At 39.3% G+C, this 18,946-nt stretch overlaps 1 protein-coding gene across 7 annotated transcripts in view; it reads left to right on the top strand.

The window, feature by feature from the left end:
- Positions 1 to 17,651, top strand: part of LOC6619308 (protein madd-4) — a 45,848-nt gene extending 28,197 nt beyond the window's left edge. The window contains exons 7-19 of one of the 7 annotated variants that reach the window (XM_032716004.1): positions 649 to 778; positions 1,146 to 1,248; positions 1,384 to 1,479; positions 2,427 to 2,624; positions 2,687 to 2,967; positions 5,623 to 6,791; positions 6,859 to 6,970; positions 8,648 to 8,777; positions 9,578 to 9,700; positions 14,297 to 14,650; positions 15,145 to 15,501; positions 15,562 to 15,712; positions 16,159 to 17,651. In XM_032716004.1, coding sequence (XP_032571895.1) covers positions 649 to 778; positions 1,146 to 1,248; positions 1,384 to 1,479; positions 2,427 to 2,624; positions 2,687 to 2,967; positions 5,623 to 6,791; positions 6,859 to 6,970; positions 8,648 to 8,777; positions 9,578 to 9,700; positions 14,297 to 14,650; positions 15,145 to 15,501; positions 15,562 to 15,712; positions 16,159 to 16,304 — 3,350 coding nt within the window. In that variant the 3' untranslated portion in view covers positions 16,305 to 17,651. Of the gene's footprint in view, positions 1 to 648; positions 779 to 1,145; positions 1,249 to 1,383; positions 1,480 to 2,426; positions 2,625 to 2,686; positions 2,968 to 5,622; positions 6,792 to 6,858; positions 6,971 to 8,647; positions 8,778 to 8,911; positions 9,280 to 9,339; positions 9,558 to 9,577; positions 9,701 to 14,278; positions 14,651 to 15,144; positions 15,502 to 15,561; positions 15,713 to 16,158 lie in introns of those variants that run through there. The other 6 variants (XM_032716000.1, XM_032716008.1, XM_032716017.1 and 3 more) reach the window with 6 other exon arrangements.
- Positions 17,652 to 18,946: the final 1,295 nt, after the last annotated feature.

Here is an 18,946-nt window from a genome sequence, read left to right on the forward strand (position 1 = left end):
CTCAGGATGAAACTTTGGGAGAGTTATATGTTTTCCCTTTTCATCAGTTGCCGATGCCTTTGGTGTCTGCATATTTTTGATGATCTCCACTAGGTTGTTGTTTTGCACTTGTAAAGCTGCCAGGTATGCATCGGTGATATTTGTAAGCAAGCATATCCCACTTCTGATGTCGCAGCGTTGGCATTTTCTTGCGCCTGATCTTCCATGTTGACAAATCAACTTTTTGAGTGAAGCGAATTCCAACCGGCGTGCGCGATCGTCTGTATGCAACTGATCGTATTTTCTACGCATCGATCTATCCTTTACACACGCTAGCTGGACTACACTTCCCGACAGCGCGACAACGCCGTCGCCTCACTCGTAACGGTACTTTGGCGCCAGTCATATTCTACGTTGTAGTCAAATTCTAAGAATGACCTCACAATATACCAAACTTATTGCGCAGCTGCGTCTTGCAAGCGCAGTGGTCTAACCATGTTAATAATGTGACAGACACGTACAGTGGTCAAAATACATTCGTAATGCGACAAACACATTTTTCGAAAGAAATAATGTGAGTTTCAATTTTGCCATTCACTAACAAATTTTCTCTTTTCTCTTCTCGTCTTTTCGGTCTCCACGGTTTTTTTTTTTCATTCTATGCCACAGGCTACAAAATGTCCCGTCCAATATGCAGGAATCGTCTAACCAACGCCGATGTCGATGATACGCTCTGCAGCCTTACTAATCGTCCGGAGGCGTCTGTGGAACAATGTAATAAACACAGTTGTCCTCCCCGGTAAGTAGTATAGTACCTGGTTATAAATCTATGCACAGGGACCATATTAAAAATTTTTAAAACAACACTGAGTTCCTTGGGCAGAATTGTCTGATTTTAATATCAGATTTGAATTTATATATGTCATACGATACCTTTTATACCCGTTACGCATAGAGTAAATTCGTTGAAAAGTATGTAAGCGTTTCCGACCGAATAAACATTATTTATTCTTGATTAGGATCAATAGCCGAGTCGATCAAGCCATGTCCGTCTGTCCAAACCATTTATTTACCCCACCCTATCGTGTTGACTGTTTTTGGCCACTATTCATTTATTTTCTGTGCAGCTAGTTCGCCAATTGTACTTAACCTCTTTAAATTCTCAGGTGGATAGCAGACGATTGGAGCACTTGCAGCCGCCTTTGTGGTCACGGCTACCGTGAGCGGATGGTTGTCTGTGCCGAGGAGTCGAACGCCATCAAGACGAGGGTGAGTATCAGGAACAGCTTCCATAAAGGTCATGTGATGTTGACAAAGTCACCGATGATTTTGCATGCGGCAATGAGGGAGCGTCAACACCTTATTGCCGTGTTATTTTACTCGAGCCTCTGTCTTCTCCAACAGGTGGCCGATATCATGTGCCGCACACCCAAGCCACTAACCCAAGAGACCTGCATTATCGAAGAGTGCCCGCACTGGGAGGTCGAAGACTGGACCGGTGTAAGTAATTTGGAGCTCAGTCTACTTCCCACCAAGTTGTCTAACAACCAAACGCCTCGAGCGCTGCACAAGAAACTGCAGGAGCCAAACCTAGGCGCAGGGCCGGAGGATTATACTTTGAACTTTGACTATGTCAGAATTGGCCTACAGAGATCTCTCATTTTATGCACAGAAAATATGTATGTCTATGATTGCAAGGCAAGCTGAGCTAGCAGATAGTCCAATTACACCCGTTACTCGTAGAGTAAAAGGGTATACTAGATTCGTTGAAAAGTATGTAACAGGAAGGAAGCGTTTCCGACAATATAAAGTATATATATTCTTGATAAGGATCAATAGCCGTCGAGCTGGCCATGTCCGTCTGTCCTTATGTCCATATAAACGTGAGATCTCAGATCTGTGAGATCTGAGTATGAAACTGCTGCAGTTTCGTTGCCACCGGGTTTCTGCTTTAGTTTGTTCCTTAGTTCCCATTCTCACCTCACGTGCTTCCCTTTCCTATCACCATGCATTTTTTTTTATGTTAAGTTTTTACGTTGCTTAATTGGTTTGTTTCAAGATTTTGTCGGAATGTTATTTAACGCTTTGTTCAAGGGCATGATACTATTAGATTTCTCTTTTCAATGAAGCTTCGGATGCATCGCTGCGGATGCATACGCCCCGTGGCACGACGCAACGCAGACAATATGGGAATTCGCATTTATACGCTTGTAATAGGCACGTGGCACTGCGATGTGGTTAAATGACTGCGTGTGAAGAAGGGGAATGGAGAGGGTTTCGAGGACTTTAGTTGGAATTGCCTTTTGTTTTGTCACGTCACTGGAAACATTTGCTAAGAGAAAGCGAATTTTGTCATGTTGCGGCTCATCCATTGTGATGGCGAAATTATGCGTTTTGAAATAATTTATAATGCTCACGGAAGCTACACCCCCTCTTTTAAATCACAGTGCTCGGTTTCCTGCGGACAGGGTATACAAATGCGAGGCGTCGAGTGCAAATCGACAGACGGCAGCCTGAGCGCCAAGTGTGATCCACTTACAAAGCCGGGTAGCATGCAGCAGTGCTCCACCGGAATTCATTGCGACGGATCGGTGAACAAAGTTGGTGGCACCATCATCTTGGGCAGCAGCCGGTCGCATAACGAAGTAAGTCCGTCAGAAAGCTTAGCGCCTCTTCTTTTCAATCGGATGCCAAAACTCCATCCTAGCGATCAGAGCGACAGTTGGACAGCTCGGATGCAGATGAAGACAACGAGGACGAGGATGATGAGGGCGATGATGTGGACGACCTGGAATCGGGACAGGATACGGATGATGGCGAAGGCTTGTCCTATGCTGATCAACCTTTGCGTTACGCTCATCGCACACAGAGTCGACTGAATCAGGAAGCCCCAGATGAGCCGCGCACCATGCATCTAACGAACGGAAATTCAAACAATAATTTCAATCGGGGAGGGGACGAGTCAGAGGGACCATCACTAGATCCCACGTGAGTATGGGGTAATTTATTATTTTATGGTTGGAAGTTTCTTTACAAATTTTTGTAATTTTAGCCGATTTTTTTGAGTGCCAAGAGTGCTAGTAAGATTTTTCCCATTTTTGTTGGCATAGCGATAGAAATTGGAAATATTTTGTTTAAACTTGCCGAAGTTAAATTTTTCTAATACACAACTAAAAAAGCTGTGATCTTTAGTACCATCTCTTCAAATCAGTAGAGCTTGTCGTACAATATAATTATTACAATAATTATAATTATTGTACATCCTTAACTGATGGCACGCCTTGGTGTGCCTACATGTGTCCTTTGGGATATGATATACTTTACCTACTTGGGGTTTTTAATTGGACATTATCCTGAAGGCAGCACTTGACATATTCCAACTGTAATGTGTGTCCACGCGTATTATTCAACCACCGCCCACTTCGCTACTACTCGTAATAGAGCATTTGGCCAAAACATCAGGATATGTGTCAATAAGTCCCTGAGCATTATCGACACCTTAAATTAAGTTTAAAGAGTTCTGACTTAGAACTGGAGTAGATTGTACATAAGGAAAGTACATATTGTATACATAGTATAAATATAATTATATAGCAAAACAAGGGAAATCATTTGTATTAAATGGCCAAAGTCAAGTGATTTTATTCGATATTTGCTGAGTGCAGATTACTTAGGCGAAGTAATAAATTACAACTCATATTATAGATCCCTGTTATACCACTTGATTACGTGCCAAAGTAAAAAAAACTAGGTCCATGAAAATTGCGTGGGCGATTTCAAGTGTTGAATCTTGCCTTGATTATTGCCTTGATTACTATTGCTCGTATTTATATAGATTTTAATATCTTAAAAAAGAAAAAAACAAAATTGAAATTTCCCAAGGCAGCGAGTTTAATCGATTTGTTTCCATTTACTTCGCAAATTAGTAGTATTATTATGACCTAATGGTGGTAAGAACATCGAAAATTCCTTGTACTTATAGTTTTACAAAATTTCTTTTCGATAATTTCGTGCTGCTGTAACCGCTTAGCTTAAACTGTTCGAGTCTAGCGCCGCCAAAAAGGCGCGACATTGTGCCGCCACCAAAACCTTGGCCTCCAATGCCGGTTTTGCAAAAAAAAGCCGTAAACAGCTTAGAGATGGCAACGCGCCAGTTGCCAATCAAATTAAAAGTAAAAATACAACCGAACAATATCCTACCCTACGCGCCACGACGATAATTAAATCAGCACTAAGAAAAACTAAGAAATAAAGATATCTAAGTAAATCTAATAAAAAAATCAATTTTGATTTTAAGTAGCACGGTCTATAATAACAAAAATGTCATAAATGTAACAGGCGCTAGGAATTGAGTAACGTTTTTTTGTACTATACACACTCTTTTGTAGAACAAGCGAGAACGTTACAGTCGCGTTTCTCGGCTATCAGATACCCTATACCAAAGACACTAGAATAATATTCTAGTGTCTTTGCCTTACTAGCGGGATTGTGTACAAGAAGTGTCAACATTTTATTTGGTGGTATTGGCCGATAGATTGGACGCGCAAAAAACTTGTTTCACCGAATCTAGTATGCCCTGTACCGTCGATGGCCATTCTTAGTATTAATTTTTGTTGGCGACGCATCGCCATCTGCAATCTGTTTCTACAGATCAATACGGTGTAGAATGGATTCTGTCCATCGGATTTGTTAGCCCTTGGTCCCATTTCCTTGGACAATGTCCGCTAACTACAATGACTGCTACTATACACTAGCAATGCAAGCAATTGAAGTGCGTAGCGTATTTTTTAAAAGCACGCGTAGTCCTTTTAAACAATATATACATTTGTGTGTGTCTGACTCAAATGAATTGCAGTGATCAACATGGCATTCATTGTCACACAATAAGAGTATTGTATTAGTTCCGAAAAAAAGGATGGCAAGGCGATTAATGACCGTATTGTGTAACGATTAGTGTGGTGGAACCAAATGGAAGCTTTTCCGACCATAAATATATATTTCTGATCAAGATCAACCGCTGAGTCAATCTCGATCACGGGAACTATTAAAGCTAGAGATTTGAGATTAGATATGGAGATTCCAGAGGCATAGACGCAGCGCAAGCTTGTTTTACCCGTTACTCGTAGAGTAAAAGGATATACTAGATTCGTTGAAAAGTATGTAACAGGATGAAGGAAGCGCTTCCGACCATATATATCTTCTTGATCAGGATCAATAGCCGAGTCGATCTAGCATTCTAGCATTGTTCGTCTGTCCGTATGAACGACGAGATTTCAGGAACTATAAAATCCAGAAGGTTGAGATATTAGAGACAAAGACGCAGCGCAAGTTTGTTGACCCATGTTGCCATACCCACTCTAACGCCCACAAACCGCACAAAACTGCCACGCTCACACTTTTGAAAACAGTTTTTTGATAGTCGACAATAGCGCAATCCCTTGTTTAAAAATGTACCATTGGAAGGTTCATTTAAGATTCCAATCTGTATACGATTTAAATGTTTGTGAATGTGCATCTATACTTGAGGACTGTATATATTTTATTTATTTGATAATTAACGGGTATCTCATTCTTCTCAGTGGCATTCTTTTTCGATGGTATAATGTGAAATTAATTAAATATTTTTTGGTTTTTATAACACAGCTACATCAAGGACAATGAGTGGTCCCCATGCAGCGTTACATGTGGGGAAGGAATCCGCCGGCGCACCTACAACTGCAAGATTTATCTTGAATACTCTAGAACGGTGGCCACTGTTAATGATTCTTTGTGCGAGGGAAAAAGGCCACATGACGAAGTAGAGCGGTGTGTGGAGGATCCGTGCATGCTACCCTCCCACGGCTTCGACGACCAGTTCCCCCGTGATTCCATTAAAGTGGGTGTGTCGGAACCGGGTAAGACGTACGTCTGGCGGGAACAGGGATACACCTCATGCAGTGCCTCCTGTCTCGGCGGTGTCGAGGAACTGATCATCAACTGCGTTAGAGAAGATAATGGTAGGGTGGTGTCGCCCTTCCTTTGTTCCCCGGAAACCAAGCCGGAGGCCAGAGTTCGTACCTGCAACGACCGCCCCTGTCCACCCAGATGGAATTACTCAGACTATACACCCTGCTCCAAGAGCTGTGGAATTGGCATCAAGACCCGCGAGGTGCAGTGCATACACGAGGTTACGCGCGGAGGGGACAACACAATGGTAGTGCCGAACAGTATGTGCCCACAGCCACCACCAGCAGATCGGCAGTACTGCAACGTTCTCGATTGCCCCGTACGTTGGGAAGTCGGTGAGTGGAGCAAGTGCTCTCATACTTGTGGCTATGGGTTTAAGGATCGCAAGGTGGAGTGCAAGCAGATAATGGCACAAGAGCACAAGATCGAACGACCCGAATCAATGTGCCCGAGTGCTAAGCCGGCAGACAAAAAGCCCTGCAATGTTAAGCCCTGCCCGCCGGAAGATCCCAAACCAGTCATCCAGATCAACAACTCAACACACATCCAGCACGACCCCAAGAAGACGAAGATCACTCTTAAAGTGGGTGGTGCTGGAGTTGTTTTCTTCGGCACACAGGTAAAGATCAAGTGTCCCGTGAAGCGGTACAACCGCACCAAGATCAAGTGGAGCAAGGATCACAAGCCGCTGCAGCGTTCGCGAAAGTACAAAGTCTCGAAGAAGGGTGCCCTGCGTATACTTGATATTACGTTCCGCGATGCAGGGGTGTACTCCTGCCACGCCGGTCTCAGCTCCGCAGAAATAAGCATCGAAGTTAAGGCCAAGCCAGGACAACAGATTGAGGAGCTGGAACAACAGGAAACTGGTTAGTTATCTTATCTGTTTGAATATACTCCTCAGTCTTTTGTAACGCGTTTATATCGCTTTTTCAGAACGATTGGTGCGTGAGAAAAGTGGAACAGAGGCTCTCACCTCTGCAGATATGAAGTCCGCTGATGGAACTGGGACTTCCGCTTCGGTCGGAACTAATAGCCACGTTAACGGGTAAGCAAGCGATCTGTCAAAGCTTTATTGATAATTATGTCATGTCCCTCAGCCTATCTATCACAGGAGCTATAAAAGCTAGACTGGGCATGCAGATTCCAGATTGGTTGGTTGCTTTTACCAAATTTATCGATATGTCAGAATATTTCTCGTTCGTACTTCCACTAGCTATGTAATGGATATCTAATAGTCGGGAAACTCAACGAGAACATGCTGTGTTTGGTAGATAGTGCAATAAATGAAAGGATTGCATACGGGCATATTTCCTGATTATGCACATTAAACAATTTGTCATTCAAAGTGGCCTCGTTAAAAAGAACACATTTTTATAAAGGGTTCAGCTAGTGGAAATGTGAACGCGAAATTTTTTGGCGCTTCGTAGGTTTAAGGAGGGGCCTGGCCAAATTGTTTTTGTTATACCGATAGAAATTCAAACAATATAACGGAGGAAAATCAAAACACTTTTCAAAAGTGTGGGCGTGGCAGTTTTGGTCTGTTTGTGGGCGTGAAATTTACAAGAATAATAAAAATATGAAAAAAATTTTCAAAACATTGGGAGTGGCAGTATTCCTGATTAAGAATAAATATACTTTATATGGTCGGAAACGTAACATACTTTTAAATATAGTAAAGAATTCTACGAGTAAAGGATATAGCTAGGGAAAAAAGATTTTTTGGTGGATTTCCCGTATCAAGTATTTATTTGTAGACAGTAAAAATTCATTTTTCGTTACATCAAAACTTTTTTGATATCATTTTGTTTTTTACTTAGTCAAAAGTATCACTATTTAGGGTCGGCGGAAACGCTTGATTCTACTTAATAAATCGAATTAGTATTCAAAAAAAAAAAAAAAAATTATTATACATACTTTTCCAAAAAACGTTATGTAGTAGGTTATACAAAATCTGTAAAAAAGTGGTTACATACAAGCAGATTTTTGAGAAAATATGGTTACTTAAATGGTTAGGTCAGGGCCACAAGAAAAGTTGGCTTGTCGTCTAGGTTCACGTTGCTAAATGAATGCATCATCCAAGTGTCGTTGACTGCACTTTATACAAGGACATTTTAATAACCTTTTAAAAATGTTGTTTGTAAATTTAAATAAGTGTGGATAATTGGCCTTGACGTATTTCTCACTGTTTTATATGCGTGAAATGTGTGGAAATTTGTCAAAACATTTGAAACAGGTAAAAGTAAATCTTTCCTCCATTTGCAAATTTGCTTGCGGGTCTAAGTTCAAGCCTAAATGCATTTAAAAGCCTTACGCCTTGGAGAGTTTAAACATATTGGTTATAGTTATTTTACATACCATTAATGAATGTAAGTAGTAAGGCAATCAATCTTATTGTCGAGGCAGTCATTTACTTTTTAATCCGGTTTTGTTTGTTTATTATAAAGAAACTACTACCCTTTTAATTTAATATCAATCTATTTAATATGTTGGCTTATGCAGTTCAAATTATTCCTTGTTTTACCTGTCAAGCTGTATTGCTTTTAATAAACCTTCTATCCTCGAGAGCTATAGTTCAGAACTATTTTAAATATTGCGATCTCGCACATACCAACTTGGCTTTGTGGGTTGGGCACGGAAATCCGCATTTGACATCTTTTACGTCAAAGACCGAGCTGTAGCTAATAGCGTAAATCTAAAGCCGCTTTCCTCCACATTTTTCCAGCTCGACGCAACAGCATGGTTCGCGTCGCAGGCAGCAGCAGTCGGAGCGATTGCAGAACGGGAGGGAACGGAGCCGGAGACCCAAGTCGGATGGAGTTCAACATGCGGATAGCAGCATTATGGAGGACGATGTGAGTATTGGAAACGTTATGATTATCCCACTCGATCAAAGTCATTGCCGCGCATTCTTTTTAAATATGTTTCGGAAACACGTTGGAACGCTGCCTCTTAATGTTTGCACAATTTCGTTGTGTATGGACATAAGTCGGTTTCTTTTGTCTCGTGTCCACATCTTGTAATTTGATAGTTTTCCTCATATTAACGAAAGAATTATCTTTGCCAACTGTCAGACTTTTATGTGGCTGCCTCTGTATCTTATGCGACTATATAGAGATAACGTATGCACAATGCACAGCTAAGCCGAGACAGAGAAAGCGTAAACTAAACCTATGTATGGCTAGACTACAACAAAATCTAAGGTATTGATTGGCAAAACTTTCTTGCTGTGTCCTTGATTAGGAGGGCTTTATTATTCGGCTTTTGTCAACTCCACCTCGTCAAATCTGTTTGTCTGCTGTACTACTTCCTTCATACTCGTATAGTGTTGTACAAATATTAAAGTTATTTATGCAGACGTTTATGTAAATATATCTGTAATACATTTGTTTCCGAAATTACTGCATTCGCTTTCAGGTTGAACCGTTTTAACAGCTCCACAGTATTCTCCCGTTCCCTTTAAAAAACCTGACTTCATCTTGCCCAGCACAATCTCCCATAATATATTACGCTCATATCCATATCCGCATATTAAAACCATATTGCTAATAAATAACGCCGCACTCAATAACTCTTCTCGCCATATTTCTTTCTTAACCCAACCCAATCCCCGTCCAATACATATATATCTACCTGTGAGGCCGTGCCTCTGCAGCTTTCACAATTAGTGCAATCCGAAGACAGAATACCACAGCCGGCGAGCGCCAGTAGCGGCGGTAGTCGCACCAGGACTCTGCTGGCTATGCCATATTTCCAGGCTCTGCTTAGCAATCTCCAGGTGAGACGCATCCCTTTGCATCCGGCAGCACTCTGTGAGCCCTATTTCGTTTTTGTTTGACCTCAATCTCACATTTCGATGGCAACTGTTTATATTTAGGGTCATTTCGATCTTTCGATGCTTTCGGTACATTTGGTTTGTTTGCTTTAATTGAATGAATTCTGCGAACAGTGCACACACATTTTGGTATCTGTAAATCAAATGGAATACATCCTTTGTAAGCCCACTGCAAAAAAAATTATAGCACATCAAATTTTAAATACACCCTTCAATGAACTAAGTTGTACATTATTTAAATAAAGCTTTATTGAACAAATAGGTATATATTCATTTTCTTTAAAGAAATTATCGGATGTTAGGTGCTAAATAATTAAAATAGTCTTACGTTCGAAATATAATTTTTTAATTCTTTTATATAGTATATACGTAAATATAGTTAAATAAAAACAAAACCGCTATCGAATTTTTTTGAATTTTTGATTCGACAGATGTAGCGACTGTTTAATAAAAATGAATTTTTTTGGACAAAATCTAACGTTCAGCAATGTAAAAACAGTGAATGCTTCTAACGAAACAAAACAAATTCAAATTTTACGGGGTTACAAGAGAGTTAATCCCCAATTCCACCAAATACAATTATTAACCCACAAGTGATATATATTATATAAAAGATATGTTTTATCATATGCTTGGCATGCTTTCAAATTATTTTTACGATTTGTTCTATGATTTTTAGTGATATTATTATGTTTTCTACTCTCAAAAATAACTTACCAACTTTGTCTTTGTATTTTACAAATCGTAACATAAATATATTTCGGTTTATTCGGGGCCCTGTGAAAATATTTTACAACACATCCAACATCTAAAAATAACACTACGGGAACCATTTTCGAATTTACCGTAAACATGACAAAAAACGTAGGTAAACTTTATACAATTACCACTACAATGCCCGATTCCACTCGAAAAACAGCTTTTTACTAAACTCCCCGCGCGTAAACAGTTTATCTGAAACTTAAAATTTTCTCAGCCTTCAGGAATTTAATTGGTACCAAATAATTTTAATTACTCATTTTTTATAATAATTTTCTCCTTTTATCTGAAAAGAGAGAACTTTTTGCGCGCTTGTCATGTTTATTGTTTATTGCATTTTGCATATATAGTGTTCTCGGTCATAAACTCTTGTTTATATCCCCCTTTCGTTATTATATATAATTAATTCCACTACTCAATTTCAGTAATTAATGATTGTAGAATTTGTGTATAAAGAAGATCCTTATCGATTTATGTCAAAACTTATGTTTTAATTCTTTGTATTTGTAATTTATAAACAAGCAACACACAACCTTTAAAAATTGTAATTCTGTTTAAAGTTCGATCAGAATATATATTATTTATCAAATATTAAGCCAAATCATGAAAAACATCATACCCAGCTTTACTCTTAAGAATAATTAATATTTTTTATCGGATAGTCTGTTTCGGTTTTTCATTCGTGCACGATATAAATGCATAATTCAACATAAATACATATATTGATATATATATATATATATATATATATATATATATATATATATATATATATATATATATATATTTACATATATATATGTATAAATTTACATATATATATATATGTATATATATTTTTTTAAAATTGTTTTTGTAAATTATATATGTGTATATATATATATGTATATACATATATATATATATATATATATATATATGCTAAAAAAAAATATATGCTATATATATGCTATATATATATATATATATATATATATATACATATATAATTTACAAAAACAATTTAAAAAAAAAACTTATATTTATACCCGAGCTGATCGTTGGCTTGCTATAGTTTCATATGCTGGCAACGTACGTTAGTGTAATCGGCAACTGCCCGTAAATGTTTCTGAGCTGTGTGGAGGGGAGGTTGGCCCAAACGCTCTTTTGTTGGTAAAGCCCCATCATTCTGCAACATTTTTCGTAACCTTTTTCAACACAGCATCACAACCAACAACGCTTTATGGGTCTGAATGCCAATTACAATATTATTTTTCATATATTCTCACATTATGTTTAGTAGCGCCTTGGTAATTGTGCAATTTTTAATAGGTGACTTGAAAATCACGGCGAAATATTGCCACATACCGAATTATGATCGCTTAAAAAGTAAAAATGGTGACAACCCTAATGAAAATCAAGAGAGAAAGCTATATTCGAGTTCCCCGACTCTCAGACACCCAGTACTCAGAGACTGCAAGTGCAAATGAACAAAATTAAAATAAAAAATATATGTGCAATGACAGCATTGGTAAATGACAGCATTGGTAAACCGATGGAAATTGGCATAATAAATAATAAGCCGGAAAAAATCAAGGGATCAAGGGATCACCTAAAAGAGTCACATTACCTTGTAATTAGTGTGCCATTGTTCTAGGTGTGACAAACGGAATATACTAAGTCTATTATTTACAAACTGATGGCGCCATTAAAACCAATTTGCCAGCATATTTATGAGAGTTTTCGCGGCGAACCACCAACCGTACACCACAAAAAATTTGCACTCATTGCTTCACATATGCCAGCTAATGGGTGACAATAAATCAATTTGCGGGCGTTTTGCGGACTAATTAATTGTAATATTTATGAGCTTATATCTTCAGTGGTCTAGGCATGTAAAATTTTTCTCCGACCTCTTAAATATGAAAAGTGTAATTCTTGGTTATTTGCACTTTTACATGGTCTAGCGAAAAAAATAATTGTGAACGACAGTCCACGTAGTGACGAAGCGCACCTGGTTGGTGCACTTATATAGCGTGCCTATTAAGTAAACTTGTTTGTGGTTTGTTGAGGTCTTTTATCGAATAGAGCGCAAAGAAATTAGTATAAAAAAAAAAAACAAAATAATATGAAAAAATCGGACAGATAAGATATTTTCGATTCTGTTATTCGAATTGTTATCCATGGCATCCGTGGTCCCCCTGTTACAACAACTATGAATGCAAATTCTATGCAGAGCTCATTCTGTGACCAATAAAGCCAGCATTGGTTTCCATGGAAACGTGAAACATGGCACTTGCTCATTTCTCTGATTAGCTTTTACAATTTTTGCCTGAGCAAGATATTGAATTTTCGTTCTATTCATTATTAAGCCGGGACTGTTGGTGCGGCTAGGAATGCTCAACGACTTCCTAATTAACTAAGTACTTATTTCGTGTATGGTGACAGCCCTCGCATACCAGACGTAAGAATTTAAATTTGACAATGTGCGCAGTCCAATGCTAGCTTTTCACAGTGGACTAATAAGTCCTATTGCCTATTCCTGTGACCGAATAGGCAATGCAGTACATTTTTAGTATATTAATATATATTATTAATATATATATAAATATCGAAATTCAGAGCTCATACTTGTTGCACCGATTACATACCCAACTCGCGATCCGGATGCGACATTCCGGTCCGAGAGAACTTTTATTTATTCAGGCAACAAATTAGGCAATACATTCTGACTACTTCATTGTGGAATACCAAGGCAGGAACTGTGTGCTAATTACAGTGATCAGGCGAAACGAATGGCAGCGGGGGGATTTGGATTGCTTAGCAAGCCCCTTGTAATGCCAAAAATTTGAATGGTAATCCCACAGGCTGTAGTATTGGCAAGATCCAAACACCAGCAGCAGGAATAACACCAACAATTCCGATTGCAACAACAAACGGCAATAACAACAATAAACGGCAACTGGGACGTCGGTGAGGGCCTACTTCTTTGGGGCAGCAAATGGTGAAGTGGTGCAGCAAGTTTAAGCGCTGTATATGCAGACATCACTGCAGCAACGACAGAAGTAATGTAAGGTGCTTTTTTCGGTTGCAGTCCAGCAAAACTCTTTAATTCCCACCCAACTCTGCTGCGACACCGAGTCCGGGCAGCTGAAAGTGCAAACGGCCAGAGATATGACATGTTGTTTGACCAATGTTTCACGGGGAACTGCAAAGGAGAATTTTCGGGTGTAAAATGTGGAGAGCCACAGAATGATGAGGAAATGATGAGGAATTAAATAGAATTTACGATACCGTTCAATAGTTCAATAGTTTTTCAGTTCGATAATTAACAAAATTTGTCAAGTGGGCAAACTCTTATCGAGAAAATTTTAGAGGAGTCACAGACATCAGGTCTAGTTGAGTTGGCATGGCGGCAAAGTAATTACAGAAGGCGGTAATCAGAGAGGGGTATAAGATAGGTCGACTTTGTTCGCAAGCTCAGTGACTAATCGGACTTTGAAAATCAGTGAACACGTGAAGCAATTGATGATGGTAATTCAAGTGAGCATGGAGCATGGAACACCATACCCATCCGCCCCGAACCCCAAAACCATTAAAGCATTTACGTAGCTCGTGTATGCATAGCGCTGCAGTAGATTTAGTAAACCGGAAACGGAAACGCGGTGGCTGTCGAGCACTGAAGTTTAGCCTGGCATATGGAACAAATGAAATACGATTCGCTTGGGCCAGAGGACCACAATTCGTTTTCCAATGGCAAAACTAATGATATTTCGCCCACAGTTGCTATGGCCGCTGCAGCGCTTCAAAGACTCTCGTGGTCAGCACTTGCTTCAAGGAGAGGCGCTCAAGTTCGGCATTGATTTAAACGGCAAAGACTTTGATCAGGACGAGTGGGAGCGTGTTCCGGCAAAGCAGCTTCCACCAGAAGTATCGCATTCGCCCTCGGACCCAGAGTACAATGCGCAGTCGAAGTTCGGTGCGGAAGCGGAGGACATTCCGCCACACATGCCACACGCTCGATGGGAAACGGGAGCTTCAGCTTCGACTACGGCGGTGCCAAGCCTTCCGAGCGGCGGTTTCGTCTACAGATGGATGTTGGGCGAATGGTCCCAGTGTTCGCAAGTGTGTGGTGCGGCCGGCAGTGGTTTGCAGGTAAGTGAATTGGACCCAGTGGTTGTCAGGACTGTTTAGTACCCTTGCAACTACTCAGCCAGCAACATAGCTATGCATGAAACTTTCCCTAAAGTTTCTCGCTTTTACTATAATATAGCTCTTAAAAGAATAATCGAAAAATAATTAGAGAGAATGCTATAGTCGAGTTCCCCGACTATCAGATATCCGTTAAGTATATGTATTTTATGCGAACGCGAAATTTCATAATTTTTCTGGGGTATCAATAGAAAATGGGAAATAAAATGATCAAAAGTTTTAAAACTATTTAAAAGTGTTAAAATTTCTTAAAAGTGTGGGAGAGACCGTTTTGCGCGTTCTGGAGGTGAAAAGATGCGTGACAAATCGATATAAATTTACAGGGTAGAGAAGGACAAAATTATTTACAGCATAAGTCACAAGACCCCATGCTTTTTATTTCATTGTCGGGAGGAAACAATAAAGATATAAAAGTCATTCTTCCTTTACTCCTCAAGCGGCGCACGGTGAGCTGCCAGAGAGCTGCAAAAGCCACGAGCTACGACAGTACTAACGACACGGAGAACATTGTCGTGGGTAATTCAGAATGCTCCGCGCACGGCCTGGAGCTGCCCGATTTTTTTCAGAGCTGCGGCAACGAGGCATGCCCGCAGTGGAGCAAGGGCGACTGGACTCCCTGCCAGCGATCCCACTGCCACGGAACGAATACTGCCATGCAGCGCCGCGAAGTGACGTGCCGCTACCCCAACGGTACGGAGGGAAGCGTCTGCGATGAGTACGAGAAACCTGCGATGCGGCAGGAATGCTACAATGAGCGGTGCAAGGGAGTGTGGCGCGTGGAGCCTTGGTCCGAGGTGGTTCCTGGATCACCTATTAGCCGTGTTAAATATTAATGCCCCCTTTACTCCCACCAGTGCAATGCTCCGTGCGGCCGTCAGGGCATCAAGTACCGCATCCTGCAGTGCGTCTGGTACGGAAGTCGCCGCCCAGCAGGAAATGTGTGCAAGCACCAGGCACGCCCGCCGGTTATGAAGGTGTGCAAAAGTCCGGCATGCCAGGCGCAGTGTGAGTATCGAAATAACGGTAAAAATGGTAGAATTACTAGTAGAATTAAGGTTTTAAAGTAAAAGAGCATACTAGATTCGTCGGAATGTACATATGTAACAGGTAGAAGAAAGCGTTTCCGACCCTATAAAGGATAAACATATATATATTTTTGAACACTAGAATAATTATTCTATTGTCTTACTATTTGTCTGACCCATTGTATAAATGTAGTGTATTTTTGGTTTCAATTTTATAATTTGTCTTGCGAATATCTATCGATATGCTCTCCCCCGAGCTGATAGTTGGGGGACTCGACTATAGCTTTCTCTCTGGTTTTTGTTATACTTGCCCGACGTACTAAACTTACAAATTGTTGTGCATCTAAAGAATCAATCTAATAAACAATAAAATACAATAATACAATGTTTTGAAAATTAGCTGACGCTTCCTTTTCTCATCCGCAGTGTCGTCCTCGTCCTCTCAGTTATGTCGGGATTCCTCACGCTATTGCCGTAATGCCAGCGCCATGGGCTTGTGTCGACTTCATCGCTACAAGCAGAAATGCTGCGGGTCCTGCCAGCAGCACCATAATCAACCTCTTATTCTCTAACTCTGCTGCTACTTTATTATTTATTTATTTTAAGAACTCAGCAAGCAATTACCCTAGGTACCGTAATTAGCGTCTATAGCGTATATAACTTATCCATGTGTATGCCACGTCCGCACTTGCATGAATATAGCTTAATATAGTGTGAATGTTCTTATGCACGAACGTATTATTTATAAAACATTCAATGCAAAAAACCCGACTTAACACATGAATCTGAAATAAGCTTAAAGATGCTTAAGCTTGAATAAGATCTGCTGTGATCTGTTTTTAAAGGGTCATCGATTACACATTATGCACTGCAAGTTTTAGCAGCATGTGACAAGTTCAATTTAAACCTCCCAATTCGTAAGTGTATGTATGTCAAGCAATCATAAACAATTGAATCGCGAAAAATATTCGAAACAAGAATAATTACTAGTTTAGGGTAGCTGAGCTATTATTAGCTAGCTAAAAATGAATGCAAGAGTTTGGGAAAAAGATTAATAAGTACACAAAATGTTCGACTAGCAGCAAATTTCAAGTAAACAGCAGAAATCACTAGAGACACGTAATAAAAGAGAAGTCCGCACTATTACCTGGTGCAATTGAAACCGAATATAAATGTGTAAATATAGAGAAGGAGAAATGACATCCATTGTCGGTTCATAGCACTGAAATTAGTTTCGATAACCACTAAGAATTTTGTAAATAAATCGGATTTCTTTCTAAATCAACACTTTATTTAAAGGCAAGTCAGGTAATTAAATGAACGTCGAACTATTTGGATTACTTATATATACGCCTAATTGTAATTAGTTTTATATGGAAATATTGTTTTTATATTTACAACTTATAAACACTAGATAAACTCTAAATAATACTGCAGCATACTATAGCTAACTATAGCCGAATATATCGCAATTGTTAAAGCGTAACTAAATATATAAGCTGTTAAGGGAAAGTTATTATTAATAAGCCCACGAGTAAATGAAACAGTAACCAATATCATACACCTAGAGACCCAAGCAAAACTAAACGCTATCGCAGCTCAAAAAATCGCATAGCTCAGCAAGGATTTAACAAATTTGCGATGGATTGTACAAAAATTGGAACAAGTTGGAATAAATATTTAATAAATACCAATAAATTAAATGTATTTTTGTACTTGGTTGACTTGCCAGATAAACAATTCCCTAAATATTATATTTTTTGTAGCGTTTTATAACAAATACAAGAGAGAATGCTATATTCAGGTTCCCCGAATATCAGATACCCGTTACTCAGCTAGTGTGAATGCGAACGCGAAATATCATAATTTTTCTGAGATATCGATAAGATATTGTTTAATAAAATGAGAAAAAATTTTAAGAATTTTAAAAATTTTGGGCGTGGCAGTTTTGCGAGGTTATAGGCCGTTAGAGTGGGGCAGGGGATTTTTTTTTGTCAAATCGATACAAATTTACAAGATTAAAAAAATTATGAAAAAATATCCATCAATTTTTTAAAAATGTTTGCGTGGCAGCTTGGGGCGGTTTTACGGCGTAGGAGTGGGCGTTGCAACATGGGTCAACAAACTTGCGCTGCGTCTTTGTCTCTAGAATCTCAACCTTCTAGCTTTAAAAGTTCCTGAGATATTGACGTTCATACGGACAGACGGACATGGCTAGATCGACTTGGATATTGATTCTGATCAAAAATATATATACTTTATATAGTCACAAACGCTTTCTTCTGCTTGTTACATACTTTTCAACGAATCTACTCGTAGAGTAAACGGGCATAACAAACATACATATTTACGAATTCAGACCGAGAGCTTAATAAAAAAAAGAACACAGTTGGGTTTTTTATCATTATTAAACGTTTTTATTAATTCCAATAAAGAAAGAACTAGAGCCTTTGGATTATCACTAGGTTGGATAATGGACTTCGAAGTTGAAGTGGGCTTAGCAGTATTATCGCGATTGATAACGTACTCAGAACTGAACTAGTATATGGGGACATGTTTGGTCTTATATAGGCAGATTGGGATAGCTTAAGAGTGAAGTTTAAGAGAATAAAGTTATAAAGAAAGGAGACGATTGTATGGGCGGAAGTTTTTGTTATTTCAGTTGGCTCCCCAATGATCGAATGTTTAGGGGACGTGGGCGCGCTACAGAGTCTAGACTTTGGAACATGATGCTGTCCCTAAATGACAGCTAAGCTTAATCAAAGGGCTCTCGATCTTTGATTACATTGTTACATTGATTACATTGTTTAGATTTTGTAAACAATAGTGTGTGTGGTTGGGGAGTTGTGGGTGTAGAATGGATATGTTACTATATAGTAAAATACTTTTTAATTTGAGTCGACTAAATGATCCGTATTTGAACTAAGATCAACGCCGAAATAAATAAAAACTCCGAATGAATCCGCTTTGCGTTTTTATTGATTGAATATCAGCTTAAGACTGAAACAGTTGGTGTGAGAAAATCTTAGATGTACTGGGTTAGTGGGTTGTTTACTTGATCTGCGCGAGAGCGCTTCTTGCTTATGCTTATGTGCATACATATGAAAAATAATTCTTATGTGCTACGTGGCTATGTGCCTGCCTAGTGGCTGGGTTCTGATTTCGGCTTAAGTGGATGCGCAATATCAAGAAATGTTTGTTTATTTAACAAGGA

Source organism: Drosophila sechellia, chromosome 2L, assembly GCF_004382195.2.
Source record: "Drosophila sechellia strain sech25 chromosome 2L, ASM438219v1, whole genome shotgun sequence".
NCBI classification, from domain to species: Eukaryota; Metazoa; Arthropoda; class Insecta; order Diptera; family Drosophilidae; genus Drosophila; species Drosophila sechellia.